The 20,402-nt window shown below is 43.6% G+C and overlaps 1 protein-coding gene across 1 annotated transcript; it reads left to right on the top strand.

Annotated features, from left to right (window-relative positions):
- Positions 1 to 253: 253 nt before the first annotated feature.
- On the top strand, positions 254 to 19,640 carry LOC142106626 (nicotinamide N-methyltransferase-like). Its single transcript, XM_075189621.1, has 3 exons — positions 254 to 270; positions 604 to 834; positions 19,220 to 19,640. Exons 1-3 carry the CDS (start codon positions 254 to 256, stop codon positions 19,638 to 19,640), a joined length of 669 nt encoding a protein of 222 aa, XP_075045722.1.
- The last annotated feature ends 762 nt before the right edge of the window (positions 19,641 to 20,402 follow it).

A 20,402-nucleotide genomic window follows, 5' to 3' on the forward strand; every position in this document is an offset into this window, starting at 1 on the left:
CGGCCTCCTAGTCTTCGATATATTTATGTCATTGTTGTTAATGTCTTTGTAATGTCACTCAGAATGGTGACTACCACCGTATAATACTATGGGATATAGCCTCCTCCCCATGATTTAGAGATACTCGCACACACTCTGATAGATCCATCCATATCGGTTATTACTTTCTATGGGAAATAACATAAACATGAAAGCTCCTGCTTTGGTCACAAAAGCACAAAAAGTTCAGGAACTGAATTGCATTAGCCTAAAAATGTACTGCGTTCTCACGTAAGATAATGCACACAAACAGGTAGTAGAATAGGCCTCTTAAGGTAATTAAAAAAATTAATACATTTTGCTTTTTAGTTTTACTCCACTAAAAGCCTATCATCATGTTTCTGCTAGGCAGAGAAAACTATCTGACTAATTCAGGTGTCAAGTACCATTGTCAAACTATTTCACAAATTCTGTGAAGAATATATTTTTGTGTTCATGCAAAATAGGATAATCTTTATGATATTACTGTTGGTGGTGTGTGTTGACTGCCTTCACATATGTGTGTGCGCCAATTGTAGAATACTCTTTTCTCTTATCCTTTTGCTAATATTTGAAATAAAATAGTTGTTTTTTCCCCTTCTCATTAGGCCGTGTGAAAGGCAAAAGCTTGATAGAGATCGGTTCAGGTCCTACTATACATAATATTATACCAGCCTGTGAAATCTTTGAAGAAATCTACTTTACTGATTATTCCCAGGACAGCCTACTACAAATTGAAAAATGGCTGAAGGATAGCAATGATGCTTTTGATTGGTCTCCATACCTAAAATATGTTTGTGCCATTGAAAACAACAGGTATTTCTATAGTAACATCAACTAATAAAACTTCAAAGGCTTGCCCATCTTTAGGCAACTCTTTCTCTGTATTGACAAAGCTTAATAAGACTGAATTGATTGTGTCCTTCTGTGCAGGGCCACCTTTACATAAACAGCCCTGTCCAGTTTCTATTGGAAGGTAATGGGGGGGTACTGGAGGAGCAACTACTCCATTTATTACATGGGGGGCATTACACACAGAGGGGTAGATGTCCATAAGTAAACAATCCTGTGAACCTGTTTACATGGGCAGGATTAATATCATACAACTAATACTCACATGCAATATATTTACAGACAAGCAGACAATAATTTGTGCATGTAAAGAGGTACAAACATTAATGTACAAAAACAAGTATTTGCTGCAGGACAATTTGCAAATAATCATGGTTTACACTTTATTTGTGTGTATATGTTGCTCTGAAAATACAGAAGTTAAACAAATTATACTAATCAAGAAAGCTCAGTCAAATACACACAAAATGTAATAATATTCCTACAGACAGACTTTCCCACATATTTTGAGCCTCATAAATGTAGCTAATGTTTTTGGCTCAGGATAGAAAAAAAATTATAGATACAGTTTTACTGAAACAATAAGAATGCTTGGGGTTAGGGAGAATTTAGTGAGTATTGTAACTAGGGATGAGCGGACTCGGATTCTCGCAATCCGAGCCCACCCGAACAGTGCGGATCCGAGGTCGATCCGAGCACTGTTCGGGAACTTCCTGGCGGCAAACGGAGCCAAACCGAGGCTATGACATCCAAGTCTCGCGTCGGATCTCGCGAGACTCGGATGTCATAAATAATCACCTTGCGGGTGCCATCTTCATTCTGGCTGTGATCACTCGTGAGGGAGGTTGTAGTTAGGGAGCTCCTGATCAGTTTAGTTGTTCTTTTTGCTTTGTCCAGTGCTCTGTCCTGCTGAGTCCAGTGGTGCTTTTGTCCTGTGCTCTGTCCTGCTGAATCCAGTGGTGCTGTGTCCTCTGCTCTGTCCTGCTGAGCCCAGTGGTGCTGCCTGTGTCCTGTGCTCTGTTCTGCTAAGGGCATAGTTATTTCAAATTTATTCAAAAGTTATAAAAAATTAAAAAAATAATTATAAATAACTTATACAAAAAAAATGTAAAAAAATATACATTTTTTTGAAAAAAAATTATACAAAAATAATTGAAAAAAAACAGAAAAAAATTAGTTTAAAAATACTAGGTACTGCTATTTAAAAAGTCAAACTACGTTCTCTGTTGCTGCTGTACCCAAAAATAATAGGTACTGCTATTTAAAAGTCAAACTATGTTCTCTGTTGCTGCTGTACCCAAAAATACTAGGTACTGCTATTTAAAAGTCAAACTACTTTCTCTGTTGCTGCTGTACCAAAAAATACTAGGTACTACTATTTAAAAGTCAAACTACGCTCACTGTTGCTGCTGTACCAAAAAATACTAGGTACTGCTATTTAAAAGTCAAACTACGTTCACTGTTGCTGCTGTACCAAAAAATACTAGGTACTGCTATTTCAAAGTCAAACTATGTTCACTGTTGCTGCTGTACCCAAAAATAACTGCGGCCTTAACAGCTATGTTGGTGTTAGACGTGCATCCGGTGTCCGCCATCTGTGCAGTGGAATTAAGACCAGTTGGAGGAGGTAGGAGCAGACATCTGTGCAGTGGAATTCAGACCAGTTGGAGGAGGTATTGTGGCCCCGGTACCAAATTGGGTACCGGAGCCACTCCACTACGCAGTCCAGATACATGCGTATCAGATATTAACCTACATTCAGTGTTGGGGCCAAATCCAAAAATAATTAAAATGCACTGTCATGATCGAAAACAAGAGGCATTGACGCGCTAGAACTCCACCCTCTATATGCTGCAGAGGATGGAGGAGCAGCCACCTGTGCAGTGGAATTCAGACCAGTTGGAGGAGGTATTGTGGCCCCTGTACCAAATTGGGTACCGGGGCCACTTCACTACGCAGTCCAGAAAGCTACTTTGGTGCAACGTTTTGGACTAAAAACAATATTGTGAGGTGTGAGGTGTTCAGAATAGACTGGAAATTAGTGGAAATGATTGTTATTGAATGTTATTGAGGTTAATAATAGCGTAGGAGTGTAAAAAAACTAGGGATGTGCACCGGCGACTTTTGGTGTCTCGTGTTTTGTGTTTTGGATTTGGATTTTCGCGATGTTTTGGGTTCGGATTTGTTTCGCAAAACACCTGCCGAAAGGTTTTGGTTCGGATTTAAGGTTTTGGATTCGGATTTTATTTGAAAAAAGCATGAAAAGTTCAAAAATCAAGTTTTTAGGGTTATTTTCACTCCTACACTATTATTAACCTCAATAACATTCAATAACAAGCATTTCCACTAATTTACAGTGTATTCTGAACACCTCTGTCAGACGCCGTCCAGCACTCTTACCTGGTGCCGGGACGGACGTCTTCTCGATCCCCGCTCGTCCCGTTGCTAGGCAACGGGACGTCACTTCCGGCCACAGGAGCCCAGGCGCATGCGCCCGAACATCGCGTCTCGTTGCTAGGCAACGGAGACGCTTGCCAGCAGTTCCTGTCGGCGGTCAGATCAGCTGACCGCCGAGCTCCACTCCACCAATGACAGGGGTGGCGCCTCTATTTAAACTAGATTCTGGCATCACTAGGGTGCCAGAGTATCTAGTCTCCTTACCTGTCTCTAGGCTTCCCTGTTATATATATATATATCTCCTGCCGCCTCCTCCGGATTGACCTTTGCCTGTTTTGACTATTCTTTGGACTCTCCCTGGTTCCTGTTCCTTATCCTGGTTCTGACTCTCGGCTTCCTGACTACCCTCCTGCCTCATCCTTCTGTACCTCGTTGCCTGCACGGATTTGACCTCGGACTGTTTCACGTGACCTCGCTGGTGGCTACCTGGGAGAACCGCGACCGACACGTCTCAGCGGCTAAGCCCATAACTCCTTGCGGGGTTCCCTGGTGAAAACCTGGGGCGTGGATAGACTCCGCGCCTCCTTACGTAGCAGCGCTAATACCAGCAGGTAAGGCCATCCAATTACTTTGCTTGTGACAGAATACTCTGGCCATGACCACGGATGGCCAAAATGAACCTTCAGCCCGGGACCTCTTACTGCATTTGGCCCAAAAGGTTGAACGACAGGACGCCGAGCAAGCTAGGCTTCTCCAGTGTATCCAGGGTATAGCTACCCGACTGGATTCCATGCAGGTTTCGCTAGCTGCCTCCCAATCTGCTGTTGCCGCTCCCCCGCAAGCCATTTCTCCGGTCCTCGCTCCCTCTCCTGGGGCGTCCTCCTCGCTACGGCTGCCCACGCCAGAGAAATTCGATGGGGATCCTACTAGATGCAGAGGATTTCTTAATCAGTGCTCCATACACTTTGAATGCAACGCAGGAGCCTTTTCTACTGAGCGTTCCAAGGTGGCCTTCATCATGTCACTACTGTCTGGACAAGCCCTGGCCTGGGCTTCGCCACTGTGGGAACGAGATGATCCTCTTCTTCTAAATGCCTCCTCCTTCATCACATCCTTTCGCAAGATCTTCGATGAGCCAGGCCGAGCATCTTCAGCAGCCTCCAGCCTTCTCTCCTTACGACAAGGCTCTCTGACGGTGGGTCAATACGCGGTACAGTTCCGCACCCTCGCTTCTGAGCTTAACTGGAACGATGAGGCACTCACGGCAACCTTCTGGCAGGGTCTTGCGGATCGTATCAAGGATGAATTGGTGTCCCGTGAGCTCCCAGCGGATCTGGACTCTCTCATATCCTTATGCAATAGGGTGGATCTCCGCTTTCGGGAACGCACTCAAGAAAGAGAGAGATCTTCCTCCAGACGTGTTTTCCCTCGCTTAGCCCCTCGGTTCCAGAACCCTACACCAGTTGTCTCTGACGAACCCATGCAAATTGGGCGCTCCCGGCTATCTCCTGAGGAGAGGGAGAAAAGGCTCCGGCAGAACCTCTGTCTCTATTGTGGAGAATCCGGACATCGGTTGCTGTCCTGTCCTAAACGGCCGGGAAACGCACCATCCTAGTCGGTGACAGGGAGGCCGTCCTAGGAGTAAGATTTTCCACTCCCTTCTCCACCTCCAATCCAGACTTCCTAATGACCATCACGTTGGACTCTCCTAGTGGCCCTTTTTTGACCTCTGCCTTTGTGGATTCCGGCGCTGCCGGAAATTTCATCTCCGCCACCTTGGCATCACAACTCCAAATTCCGATTCTGGACTTGCCTCAGCCTCTATTCTTAACTGCCGTGGATGGAAACCGTGTCTCCAATGGCTCCATCTCCAAGGTTACTGCATCAGTCCGGCTAACGGTAGGGGTTCTGCATTCTGAACTGATCGAATTTTTGGTTTTGCCCCAATCCATCAATTCAGTCATCCTAGGTCTGCCATGGCTTAGGTTACATGCACCCCAATTCGATTGGAGTTTAGCTCAGGTCAGTTCCTGGGGGCCCCAATGCCACAAAAAGTGTTTAAATTGGGTCAGACCCAAGAAGTTATGCATTTCCTCCACAACCCTCCTGGTGCACTCTCCTCCTCTAGAGGTTCCCGCTCCTTATTTATCATTTTCGGATGTGTTCTCCAAGGCAGCTTCTGAGCTTCTACCTCCTCACCGTCCCTGGGACTGTCCTATTGAGTTACTACCAGGGAGGCCCATTCCCAAGGGCAGAATCTACCCTCTTTCTCTTCCTGAGGATCAGGCCATGTCTCTGTATATCGCAGAGAACCTGCAACGTGGATTCATCAGAAGATCTACCTCTCCTGCGGGGGCGGGTTTTTTCTTTGTGAAAAAGAAGGACGGTACCTTACGTCCCTGTATCGATTATCGACAGCTTAATGCCATCACTGTCAAAAACAGATACCCGCTACCCCTCATTTCCGAACTGTTTGACCGAATTAGTGGCTCCAAGATCTTTTCCAAACTTGATTTACGGGGTGCTTACAATTTGATCCGGATACGCGAGGGCGACGAGTGGAAGACTGCCTTTTGTACTCGCGACGGACACTACGAGTACCTCGTCATGCCCTTTGGATTATGCAATGCTCCCGCTGTTTTCCAATCGTTTGTCAACGAAATCTTCAGGGACCTCCTCTATAACTCAGTAGTAGTTTACTTGGATGACATATTAATCTTTTCTTCTGATATCATTACTCATCGGTCTCACGTCTCAGAGGTCCTACTTCGTTTACGGCAAAACAGACTCTTCTGTAAACTGGAGAAATGTAGCTTTGAAGTTCCTCAGATACCATTCTTGGGGTATATCGTCTCAGGTTCTGGTTTGAAGATGGACCCAGAGAAGGTTTCCGCTATCACCAATTGGCCTCAACCTCAGAGTTTGAAAGCTATTCAACGCTTCATTGGATTTTCTAACTACTATAGACAATTCATTAATCAATTCTCTACGTTGATTGCACCCATAACGACTCTCACTAGACGATCTGCTAACCCAAAGGTTTGGCCCCCGGAGGCCGTTTCTGCTTTCACCTCTCTGAAAGAGGCCTTTTTATCAGCTCCTGTTCTATCCCAACCGGATCAAGAGAGACCGTTTTTTCTAGAGGTGGATGCATCTGCTGTCGGAGTAGGAGCTGTCCTCTCACAAAGATCCCTCTCGGGGACTTTTCGGCCTTGTGGGTTCTTTTCTAAGAAATTCTCCTCTGCTGAACGCAACTATGGAATCGGCGATCAAGAATTACTGGCCATTAAACTTGCATTTGAGGAATGGCGTCACCTTCTTGAGGGGGCAAGACACCCGGTGACAGTCTTTACGGACCACAAAAATCTAACCTTTCTCCGAGAAGCACGCTGTCTAAATCCTCGCCAGGCTAGATGGTCTTCGTTCTTTGCCCGATTCGATTTTAAACTTACCTTTCGCTCTGGTGCTCAAAATTCTAGGGCAGATGCTCTTTCCCGGTCCTTCAATGAATCGGATGACGCCCCTGCTGCCGAACCTCCCCACATCCTGGAACCTTCCAGTATTGTCGCCTTAACCAGGGCCAAGACTCCTCCAGTTGGTCGCTCCTATCTGGAACCCCATCTTCGTTTAAAAGCCCTCCACTGGGCTCATGCTACTAAGTTTGCTGGCCATGCCGGATTCAAGAAATCTTGTTCTCTCCTCTCCCGAAGCTACTGGTGGCCTACTCTTCGATTGGATCTCAAAGAGTTCATTAAGTCTTGTGTTACTTGTGCCCAAAACAAGATACCTAGAGTCCATCCCTCTGGGCTGCTCCTGCCTTTACCAGTGCCTGATCGTCCCTGGACTAGTATTTCCATGGATTTTATTACCGATCTCCCGCCCAGTGAAGGGTTCAATACGATTTGGGTGATTGTCGATAGATTCTCGAAAATGGCCCATTTTGTCCCTCTTAAAGGGCTGCCTTCTGCCCCTAAACTGGCTCAAGTCTTTATCAAAGAGGTGTTCCGGCTCCATGGCTGTCCCCAAGAGATTATATCCGACCGTGGGGTACAATTCATATCTCGATTCTGGAGGGCATTCTGTAAGGATCTTGGAATTAACCTAAAGTTCTCCTCGGGTTATCACCCACAGACGAATGGCCAGACAGAACGGGTCAATCAGGACCTCGAGATGTTCATCCGCTGCTTCTCCTCCGGCAATCAAGACGACTGGTATAATTTGCTCCCATGGGCAGAGTTCACACACAACAATCATATACATGACTCCACGAATTCCTCTCCCTTTTTTATTGTCTTTGGTGCCCATCCCATCCTCCCTGATTTCTCCCATTCCTCAACACCTTCGGTTCCTGCAGCTCATTCTCTGGTTCGAGATCTGGCCAACATCTGGACATCTACTAAGGAAAATTTGTTAAAAGCAACTCAACGATATAAGCTAACGGCCGATCGTCACCGTAGAGTCGCTCCCATTATCCATATTGGTGACAAAGTTTGGCTCTCTACACGGAACCTTAGACTTCGGGTACCCTCGATGAAATTTGCTCCACGATTCATTGGGCCATTTCCAGTTATACAAGTCATAAATCCTGTAACTTACAAATTACTCCTTCCCCCCTCTCTGAGAATCCACAATTCCTTCCATGTCTCTCTACTAAAACCTTTGGTGCTCAACAGATTCTCCCGCAAGACCTCTCCTCCGCAACCTCTTGTTACTACCACCGGTGATGAGTATGAGATCAGCCACATTCTGGATACTCGTAGCACCCATGGACGTCCCCAGTACCTGGTTCACTGGAAAGGTTTCGGACCCGAGGAACGATCGTGGGTATTTAAGGAGGATCTTCATGCCCCTCGTCTCCTGGCCAAGTTCATCAAGAAACTATCCTCGAGGCCTGCACCTCTTCGATGGAGAGAGGGGGGGGGGGTACTGTCAGACGCCGTCCCGCACTCTTACCTGGTGCCGGGACGGACGTCTTCTCGATCCCCGCTCGTCCCGTTGCTAGGCAACGGGACGTCACTTCCGGCCACAGGAGCCCAGGCGCATGCGCCCGAACATCGCGTCTCGTTGCTAGGCAACGGAGACGCTTGCCAGCAGTTCCTGTCGGCGGTCAGATCAGCTGACCGCCGAGCTCCACTCCACCAATGACAGGGGTGGCGCCTCTATTTAAACTAGACTCTGGCATCACTAGGGTGCCAGAGTATCTAGTCTCCTTACCTGTCTCTAGGCTTCCCTGTTATATATATATATATCTCCTGCCGCCTCCTCCGGATTGACCTTTGCCTGTTTTGACTATTCTTTGGACTCTCCCTGGTTCCTGTTCCTTATCCTGGTTCTGACTCTCGGCTTCCTGACTACCCTCCTGCCTCATCCTTCTGTACCTCGTTGCCTGCACGGATTTGACCTCGGACTGTTTCACGTGACCTCGCTGGTGGCTACCTGGGAGAACCGCGACCGACACGTCTCAGCGGCTAAGCCCATAACTCCTTGCGGGGTTCCCTGGTGAAAACCTGGGGCGTGGATAGACTCCGCGCCTCCTTACGTAGCAGCGCTAATACCAGCAGGTAAGGCCATCCAATTACTTTGCTTGTGACAACCTCACAATATAGTTATTAGTCCAAAACGTTGCAACGAGGTATCTTTCTGGACTGCGTAGTGGACTGGTCCCCACAATATAATAAGAAAACCATCAACTGGTCTTAATCGCACCAAAAAATGTAACTGGACTGCGTAGAGGAGTGGGTCACCACAATATAATTTAAAAACCCTGAACTTGTATGATTCGCACCAATAAATGTATCTGGACGGCGTAGAGGAGTGGGTCACCACAATATAATAAGAAAACCCTGAACTTGTATGATTCGCACCAATAAATGTATCTGGACTGCGTAGAGGAGTGGGTCACCACAATATAATAAGAAAACCATCAACTGGTCTTATCGCACCAAAAAATGTACCTGGACTGCGTAGAGGAGTGGGTCACCACAATATAATTTAAAAACCCTGAACTTGTATGATTCGCACCAATAAATGTATCTGGATTGCGTAGAGGAGTGGTCACCACAATATAATTAATAAAAAACCCTCCACGGCTCTGAATTTCCCCCAAAAAAATTCTGGACTGTGTAGTGGTACTAAATTTGATACCTGGGCCACAATACCTCCTCCAAGTTCCAAGTGTAGTGTTTATAACATATTAACACTACACTAATTCTAGCACGTCAAACCTTCTTGTTTTAAATAATGACAGGGCATTTAACTTTTGATTAAATTTTTTGAATTTGTTGACATTTTCTTTTACTTTTTAAACATGGCAAACGACTGTTGAATGGTCACATAATGCCAAAAAAATAGTTGCAAGATGGAATTGTCCTTGGGCCCTCCCACCCACCTTTATGTTGTTGAAATAGGACATGCACACTTTTACAAACCAATCATTTCAGCGACAGGGCCTACCAAACAACTGTGGCTGAAATGATTGGTTTGTTTGGGCCCCCACACCAAAATAACAATTCATCTCTCCCTGAACAAACTAAACAGGCTCTACTGAGGAAAGATGTCGTCCTCATCCTCAACCTCTGATTCCTCTCCCCCTACAGTGTGTACTTCCTCCTCCTCACACATTATCAATTCGTCCCCGCTGGACTCCACAACCACAGGTCCCTCTGTACTATCTGGAGGGCAGTGCTGTACTTCATTGAGGAATTGATTATTCATTTTTATAAACATCATTTTTTCAACGTTGTGAGGAAGCAACCTCCTTCACCGCTCACTGACCAGGTTACCCGCTGCACTAAAATTTCTTTCCGAGTACACACTGGAGGGGGGACAACTCAGGTAAAATAGAGCCAGTTTGTACAAGGGCTTCCAAACTGCCTTTTTTTTCCTGCCAGTAACAATATGGACTGTCTGACATGTCTATTTGGATGGTGTCAGCAAAATAATCCTCCACCATTTTTTCAATTGTGACAGCATCCAATGCAGCGACAGTAGACATGTCTGCAATGGTTGGCAGGTCCTTCAGTCCGGACCAGATGTTATCAGCATCCCCGCCAGCGGCTCTTTTAGGAAAACTGAGCTTTTTCCTCGCAGCCATAGATGTGGAAGAAAATGAGGGTGGAGCTGTTGGCATGTCACGGTCCTCTTCAGAGGTCAATCTCCTGACCAGAAGGTCTTTGCACCGCTGTAGACTTGTGTCTGCCAGAAACAGAGACACAACATACGCTTTAAACTGAGGATCGAGCACGGTGACCAGAATGTATTCCTCTGACTTTAAAAGAGTGACCACCCTCGGATCCTGGCAAAGCGTACGAAGGGCTTCATCCACAAGAGCTACATGCTTTGTTGGATCGCAATGCTTTACCAGCTCCTCCCACACTTTCTCCAGCTGCTTCTGCAACAGCCTGATCAGGGGAATGACCTGACTCAAGTTGGCAGTGTCGGAACTGACTTCTCGTGTGGCAAGTTCAAACGGCTGGAGAACCTTGCACAACACGGAAATCAGTCTCCACTGTGCTTGACTCAGGCGCATCCCCACTCCTTTGCCTATGTCGTAGGTGGCTGTGTAGGCCTGAATGGCCTTTTGCTGCTCCTCCATCCTCTGCAGCATATAGAGGGTGGAGTTCCAGCGCGTCACAACCTCTTGTTTGAGGTGATGGCAGGGCAGGTTCATGCTTTTTTGATGTGCCTCTAGTCTGCGGTAGGCACTGGCTGAATGCCGAAAGTGTCCAGCAATTTTGCGCGCCACCGCAAGCATCTCCTGCACACCCCTGTCACTCTTGAGGTAATGCTGCACCACCAAATTAATGGTGTGTGCAAAACATGGGACATGCTGGAAATTGCCCATATTTAATGCCGGCACAATGTTACTGGCATTGTCTGACACCACAAATCCCCATGAGAGTCTAAGTGGGGTAAGCCACTGGGAGATAATTTCCCTCAGTTTCTCTAATATGTTATCAGCGTTGTGCCTCTTATTATAGCCTGTAATACACAATGTTGCCTGCCTTTGCGCGAGCAGCCATTTTGTAGATGCTGCTACTGATGCAGCTGTTGCTGTTGCTGCGGAAGGCGATGCATCTACCCAGTGGGCTGTCACAGTCATATAGTCCTTCGTTTGCCCAGAACCACTTGTCCACATGTCCGTGGTTAAGTGGACAGTGGGTACAACCGCATTTTTCAGAACACTGAGGACACTTGATTGTACTTCTCTGTACATTTTTGGTATCGCCTGCCTAGTGAAGTGGAATCTCGACGGGATTTGGTACCGGGGACACAATACCTCCATCAACCCTCTAAATCCCACTCCACTGATGGCGGACACCGGGCGCACGTCTAACACCAACATTGCAGTTACAGCCGCAGTTAAACGCTTTGCAATAGGGTGACTACTATCGTATTTTGTGGTCATGGCAAACGACTGTTGGACGGTCAATTGTTTTGTGAAAGACTTAGCGGTCTTACGACTTCCCCTCTGGGAAGATGACTGACTAACAGCAGCAACAGCAGCAGTGGCAGTAGTAGGCGTACCGCTGCAGGATTCCTCGGATGAATCCCGTATTGGAGAGGACTCAGTCTGGCTGCTGACTTGGGCTGCAGGACTCAATCTGATGGAGATCGTGGATGAAGTTGACGAGGAGAGTGTTGCTGGTGTGTATCCAACTGTACCATGGGATTTAGGTGTCCCTGTACCGATGACGGTCCTAGCCCCAGTTCCTGAACTAACCACTGAACTATGAAGGTTATTCAGGTGACGTATAAGGGAGGATGTCCCTAGGTGGGCAAGATCCTTACCCCTGCTTATTTGAGCTTTACATAAGCTACATATGGCCATACATTGGTTGTCTGGATTTGGATAAAAATAACTCCGGACCGAAGAGGTGCATTTTTTGGTCTTCTGACCAGGCATGACGATGGGCTTTTTCATCCCATGGACATCAGCTGTTTCCCCCCCTGGTGCCTCATTTACAATAACCACATCACCATCCTCATCATCAAGTTCCTCCACAGCGCCAGCTACATCATCAATAGCCTCCTCTTCCCGTACAGTGATGGGAAGGTCAGGCTTGACAACCACCAACACACTTGGACTCGCCTTGGGGATTTGTGATAATTTCTCTTTAGAAGGCAGAGTTGTTTGCTGTTTTGTTGCTGACAGCATAACTCTCTTCAATTTTTTGTAGGGGGGGAGGAGGAGGAGGGCTAAGATCCTTGGGTGAAGATGGACCACTAGTCAAGAACACGGGCCAGGGCCTAATCCATTCCTTGCCACTCCGTGTCGTAAATGGCATATTGCCAACTTTACGTTTCTCCTCAGATGATTTTAAGTTTCTCTTTTTGCTTTCTTTTGAGAACTTGGGCTTTTTGGATTTTACATGCCCTGTACTAGGAGATTGGGCGTCGGGCTTGGAAGACGACGTTGATGGCATTTCATCGTCTATGTCATGACTAGTGGCAGCAGCTTCAGCATTAGGAGGAAGTGGGTCTTGACCTTTCCCTACTTTATCCTCCAAATTTTTGCTCTCCATTATATGTAGCACAAGATACTGCAGAATGTGTGAACTTGATAATATTGCAGTACCAATGGGCTTATACTGCAGGATTGGTTTTGCAACTTTTGTTGTAATTTAATTTTTTTTTTTTAAAAAAAAAATTATTTTTTTTTTATTAACTTTTTTTAAATTTTTTAAACACTTGGGAATATTGGGGAAATAACTATGCCCTTAGAAGCACAGAGCACGGGACACAGGACCACTGGACTGAACAGGACACAGCACACAGGACCCAGCAGCACCACTGAACTCAAAATTGACAGAGCACAGCACACAGCACCACTGGACTGATACTGCAGAATGTGTGAACTTTGTAATATTGCAGCAGTACCACTGGACTTTTACTGCTGAATGTGTGAACTTGGTAATATTGCAGTACCAATGGGCTTATACTGCAGGATTGGTTTGCCAAATTTTGTTGTAATTAAAAAAAAAATTAATTAGTTTTTTGTATTTTTTTTTTATTAACTTTTTTTTAATTTTTTAAACACTTGGGAATATTGAGGAAATAACTATGCCCTTGAAGCACAGAGCACGGGACACAGGACCACTGGACTGAACAGGACACAGCACACAGGACCCAGCAGCACCACTGAACTCAAAATTGACAGAGCACAGCACACAGCACCACTGGACTGATACTGCAGAACACAGCACAGAACTAAACAGCACAGCACAGAACTAAACAGCACAGCACGAGATCTACCAGGACAGAGGACCACCTAACACACCTACCCTCTACCCTGATCAATGCCCGAGTGAAGATGGCGGCGACTAGCGGGGAATTTATAGGATCCGAGTATCGCGAGATCCGACAGCGGGATTATGACTCAGAGCCTCGGTTTCAAGTTTTCATTTGGCGCCAATACCCGGATCTGTCTCGGATCCGACTCGGATCGGAAAGGTTCGGGTGGGCTCGGATTCACAAAATCCAAGTGCGCTCATCTCTAAAAAAAAACAAAAAAGTGTATTTTAGCGCTTTTTATGCTTTTTTAAAAATAAATCAGAACCCAAAACCCTAAATCAGAACCAAAACCTTTCGTCAGGTGTTTTGGCAAAACAAATCAGAACCCAAAACCTAAAGCTAATCAGAACCCAAAACCCTAAAAGTGCCCGATGCACACCCCTAATTGTAACAATGCTTCCCACATATCACAATGTTGGCAAAGCTTTAAACTACTTACACCCACCAAGAAATATACCACAAATAGATGCTAAATTGGCTTGGAATAATACTTTGATTCCATTTGATTGGCTGAAATCATCATTTATTGAGTGTCTTATAAACAAGAGGTGTCAGCAGTGGTGATATCGGAAATTCTCCTTCCCCCTGCAGCAGTAGAATGAGACTTTGCAGAGGCATCAACCAGCGTGTAACCTCCAAAATGTACAAGACACCCTTATTATTGTTACTTGGATGAGAAGAATTTCCACTAAAGCTGGGTACACACTACAGGGTTTTTATCCAATAATCGGCTCAACCAGCCGACATACGACTGTTCGTTCGAAAGTCGGGTCAGTGGGTGTAGTGACACGATGGTCGAAAGTCTGCCCAAATGGACGATTGTCGCCTCATTTGGTTGTTCGTACCGTTCAATATTTTCGTTCCAATCTCCTTTCTGTCGTGTAGTGTGTATAAACATCCGACCAATCCACGACAACTCTCCGATACTTCCTCGACCTGGGGGGTGTGTGTATGTAAATTTGTGATGCCTGTAACAGTCCCACGTGGTGCGGTATCTGCACATCACTGACTTGTGTTTTGTATACATGTGAATTGCACCTGTCTGGTTGCAGACTGTTACACTTATGTAAAGCATGTGTGTTATTACCATTTGCATCTACATTGGGAACCTATTCATATTTACCCTTATAAACTTATACCTTTATAAACTATTAAACTTATAAAGTCATATTAACCTTTATTAACTAATATTTGTGAACTATCCAGAGTAAACCACACAGTGTTAATGCTATAGTTTTATTACAGGAAAAAGTATAAACATTTTTATTGTGGAATATGATGAAGTGAAAAAAATAGTATTACACTTTAAAGGTGCTACTGGTTTGTGGCAGAACAGTACCAAACAGCAAATACATTTCTACAAAAGTATTCTCAAGGTTTTTCATTTTTTTCTTGAAGTCGGTTATATTTCCTTTAATTTCTTTAAAATAATCCTTTTTTTTCTCCCTCAGAACTTTCATCGGAAAGTATCTTTCATTCGTCGGTATCTAGGAAACAGGAAAATAAAAAATGTTTACCATTAAACTTCTATATCTGTAATGAAATTAATAAAAGTCTTAATCCAACACAAAAAAATAGTCTAATTTGCTCAATTTGCACACTGCTCGAGATCAGTTTGTGCTGCAGTCCCTCTGGCACAATCGCAGCAATAGCGGGCTTAACCTCCATAGATTCTAGAAAACAGGCGCCATTTTGGTTATTATAATGGTACAGGTATGTGCCCAAAGCATTTAGTTGTCTAGACATGTTCATTGAAATACCTTTGTGCATAGCTTCTTTCATATCTAGGTATTCAATATAATTTTTTTCTTGTTTGATAACAGGTGCTACATTAGTGGTATTAGTGGTATCTAAACAGGGCTTCTCACTATTAATTCTTTGTTATGATAAAATAAAATCCATGTTACAAATCAGGCGTTTGCATTGCTTCATGTGAAACTAGAATGAAATACATATTGTCCTTCAAACAGGTACACTACACGTGCTACTCACTTTTTTAATGTTTCTATGAATTCACTCCAGTCGCCTTTTCTCTTTATTTTTAAGGTCTGACCACCTCTTCTGGACTTGAAATTTATTTATTTTCTTTCCAAGTATTTCCTTCAGTAATCGCAGTAGTTTTTTCATTTTCAGTTCCTTTATTTTATTAAATTTTCTGTACTTTTGCTTTTGACAGTGGTAGTTGTACTGCTCCAGTACTTTCACCATCATCTCCACCTCTCTTGGGCTCATTGACTTTGCTCTTATAACTGCAGTAAATTTTATTTCTTCATCTTCTGGAACATCCATCCCCCACCTTAACTTTTTCAACATGTTTTGGCCCTTCCAGCACCATCTCTGACTGGGTCTCCACCTCCATAGCAGCAACCCCCACTAACACTTTCTCCTCACCCACCATCTTCTCACGTTCCTTGGTGCCAGAGAGTCTCCTCTATAATTTTATACACTCATACATCGGCGTTTGTTTCTGCTGTGGACCAATCAGCGATGATGCCCGCAGAGAATGGAGCATTGTGGGTATTGCCTATTTGTTTATAATGACCTTGTGTATGGAGATTTTTTGCTATAACTTTAACCCGTACAGGACCATTACATATGAAGGGATTTTACAATCGTTTTTAGCTGTACATTTGTTCACATATACGGTAAGTTCTTTCTGATAGGTGCATACATGTGTGCTTGTTTTATTGTACACCAGAGATGTAAATTTTTTTTATTTTTATTGTAGTCAAACAGAACACAATGGCTTACGAAAGAAATGCTTGCCTAATGAAGGATTTTTTGAGACCTACAGGGCTCACCCATGTTTGTGGAAAGCCAAATCCAAAGATTATTCAAACAGAATGATACATAACATGGTGATGCAAGAGCTGGTAAAAGCATGTCTGCCACAATACCGTGGAGCAACTGTGGAATGGGCAAAAAGAAGAATCCATAACTTTAGGACTGTGTATAAAGAATAATTAAATAAAGTTGATGTCGCCAAAAAATCAGGATCTGCAGCTGAAGACGCATATTTGCAAAAACTATGGTACTTTTACCCTTTGTGAGGGACCAAGAAACACCACACCATATAACATGTATATAAACACTTGTCATAAGCAATTATTCTGTCATGACAAAACACCATCCCCGTTGAAATACGTAAGGTACGCATCCCGATTTAATTTAGCCAATGTACTACTATTTCTAGAGTGTCCACACTATAATGGTGTCAAGTCCACTACCTCCATGTCCTCAGCATAAGGCCTGAGTGGTACGTCCACTGTTGCTTTTATGCCGTTGAAAGTTATGCAGAACACAACAGGCCATGACAAGTTTGTCAACTTTGTCCAAATGCAGGTTTATGGCGGAATGAAAAACGCAGAACCTGTTACTTAGCATACCAAAAGCATTTTCAACTACACGCCGAGCATGTGACATTCTGTAATTAAATATACGGCTTTCAATGCTCGGATTTCTTTGTGGGTACGGTTTTAATACATTGTTGTGCAATGCAAAGGCGTCATCTGCCACAAACACAAAGTTTAGTCCATATTTTGTGCTACTCCTAGATGGAATGTTAAGGGCATTGTTTTGTAGTTTGTTATGGAAGGTAGTATGCTCCAATGCACCTCCATATGAGACTCCATTTTTTTCAATGTCCACAAATAAGAATTCATAGTTCGCATCTACTATGGTCATTAAAATAATGCTAAACAATCCTTTATAATTGAAGTAGAAAGATCCACTGTTTGATGGTGGCATAATTCTGACATGTTTGCTATCAATGGCACAACCGCAATTTGGAAAATTCCATAGCCTCTCAAAGTCTTCAGCTATCACTTTCCAGTCTTCCTCTCGATGGAAACTGAAACATAAAGACGTTTAAATAGTCTACATTTGAAGTCATGCATTATTTTTATTTTGCTATTTTTCAGCCTGCACTAATGTCTGAAGGCCTCTTGCTGGATACTGCAGGCCAGGAAGATACAACAAGTATTAGCACTGCACGTGAAAACCAAGTTAGTGCTGATAGCCAGGACGTGACCGAAGCTGGTACACTAGTAATAAACATTCAGAAGGGAAAGTGATGTAGAATAAGGGGAAATACAAGAAAGTGAAGCACTAACAGAAAAGATGCTTGATTGTGCTAACACTTTGATGACAAAAAGAAATGGACAGGACACATTTGATTTCCTGGGAGCAACAATAGCTAGCAAAATGAGAAGTAGTAGCAAGCGCATACAAGATGAAATGGAGCGGCTGCTGTGCGACCTCATGTGTAGGGCGACCGCTGAAGATTTGTTGTCGGACACAGTTATTTCCCCATCTAACCGCAGACACAAACAATCATACACATTTCACACAGCACAGTTGCAGCATGCTACCATGGGCGGACAAAGTGTAATGGCTCAACCGTGTATGACATCCACACCAATAGCATCAGGAAGGATGCCACATTATGCACATCAGGAGTGGACACAAGCGAAATTTTGCACTACCAACAATTATAAACTATTGCTCTGGTACAAATAATTATTGCAGTGAACTTTACAGGTTAAATGTATTTTTTAAATTTTATGTATGGTAATAAATCTCTATTTTGTTTGTAATGAAAACTATTGCTTTTTATCAACCTTCATATACTGATCGCAGAGAACTTCCATGATAGCACAATGGTGCCAGGTATTATCATACCAAGAGCTTGAGGTGAAAAAGCTGTGCTGTATTTCAGATCTGCCAGTGTCCTTCTTGTTGCCAAAAATCTTAGCGTTGCCATCAGTCTTTGCTCTGGCGGTATGGATTTCCTTAAATGAGTGTTCTGCCTCTGGATGAGAGGGGTTACTATTTGGAGGAATTCCTCAAAAGTGGCATCATTCATACAAAGGAAATTCTTAAAGTCATCTGGAATGTTCTCCCATATCTCCTGTAGTAGGGGCATATGAGATAATGTGTCTCTCCTCTTGAACCAATCTTTGCTCCAACAAGATCTATTCTTTCTCCTTATTTCTCTTTGGTTCCATACATGCAGTCTTCTTGCCACAGCAAGCAGGAAAAGTGCAGTTGCTTATTCTTCTTCTATTGTATCCATTGTAGGTTAAAAAATAGGAATGAATAAAAAGACAGTGTTGCCTTCTCTTTTTATGCGGTTTTGGGTGTTAACTATAGGGAAAGCTCTGCCCCTTTATGTCTTTGGTATATCATTACATGCCCCGCAAATGTTGCTTCAGTGTGTACGAAATTTAAATCATTGCTCACGACAACATGGCTGTAAAAAGTGCTAACGGGACGGCCGCTCTTTCCTTTATCACCTAAAACATGGCTAGTGTGTATGCAGTCCATGGACCGAGCTATTGGACCATCGATCGCATTTAAAATCGATCAGCATAAAAATTTGGTGGAAAATTCTGTAGTGTGTACCCAGCTTTAGTTATTGCCCTAGCGTGAACTTCCCCTTTAATCTAAGAATATTGAGATAAAAGTGTTTTTTCAAAAGTGGCACTTTAAACTGACTTGTTTTTACTTAGCACCAGGTAACTGAATATTGAGCCTTGCACACTTATATATTTTCAGACACATCTAGTTATGTTGACCATTCTTCCTGTAACACAAAAATCACAACATGCCTTTATTACATCACTTCTGAAAGTATTTATATATTTCCGTTTTTTTCTAGAGCCACCCCTGAAGAGAAAGCAAACATGATAAGAAGAAAAGTCTCACTGATGAAGTGTGATGTCAACCAGACCAACCCACTGCAACCAAATTCCTTTCCATTGACAAACTGTGTGATCACTACAGGGTGCCTTATTAGTGCTGCCAAAAACTTTAAAGAGTTTAAAACTGTTCTTAAAAATGTTGTATCTTTAATCAAACCAGGAGGGTATCTGATTTTATGTGATTATTTTGGAGCTTCATATTACATGGTTGGAGAGGCAAAACTTCCAGTTTTGTCACTTGATGAAAAGAATGTCAAGGAAGCAGTGGCTGAGAGTGGATGTGAAATTGAAGAGTTTAACATTTTTTCAGACTTTTATATGCCAGAGGAAATGTTTGATTGTAAAAATGTATTCTGCCTCTTAGCCCGTAAGCTATGAGGGAGAAGTCAAATCAGATTTTCAGTGTCCATTGACCAGAAATATTCATTAAAAGGAAACTATATAAGTGAAAACATATACAGCTTTTTACAGTGATCTGTACAATATGATCTTACTATATGTTACGCAAATCAAGGTTCTGATTTAGAATTAGACATACTTGCAAAATCTGTGGCACTGCACATTGGTAGATGGACACATTTTTGCATGTACACATTATTAAAGTAATTCTATCGTTTTCAAATAAGCATTGCCCAAGCGATTGTATTGTGTTTCCAACGCACAAAGTAAATTATTTTAGCAGATGCAACAGTTTAACAGTTCAATACATGATTATAATATAATACAGTACAGCCAATACCAAAAGATAAATACATACCGCTGCATTCGCATGCGCTCGCTGCACTCCCACGGGTACCAGTGGACAGTATATCACTCTAGAATACTGTGGTCAGAGTAGACTGAAGCTGGTGGGAGCACAGCTATGATTATATACATTCAGTGTTACAGAGAGAACAATGCAGATGACGTGGCTTGCTTCTATAGGTCCAGACTTCGGATGGGTCCAGTGTAAACAGGTCATAGGCTAGTTCAAACAACCTCCTCCAAGGCTGAGGGTCAACATTCCAGATGAGTCTCCTGCCCAGAAACCAGTTACAACTAGTCCATTAGCATTTTACAGTTTGGTATCACTCTGACTATTTATTACCTAACATCAATAACTAGAGTATGCAATGTGCGATCTCATTGGTGAATGAACCG

The sequence above is a fragment of the Mixophyes fleayi genome, chromosome 11 (genome assembly GCF_038048845.1).
Source record: "Mixophyes fleayi isolate aMixFle1 chromosome 11, aMixFle1.hap1, whole genome shotgun sequence".
Lineage (NCBI taxonomy): Eukaryota > Metazoa > Chordata > Amphibia > Anura > Limnodynastidae > Mixophyes > Mixophyes fleayi.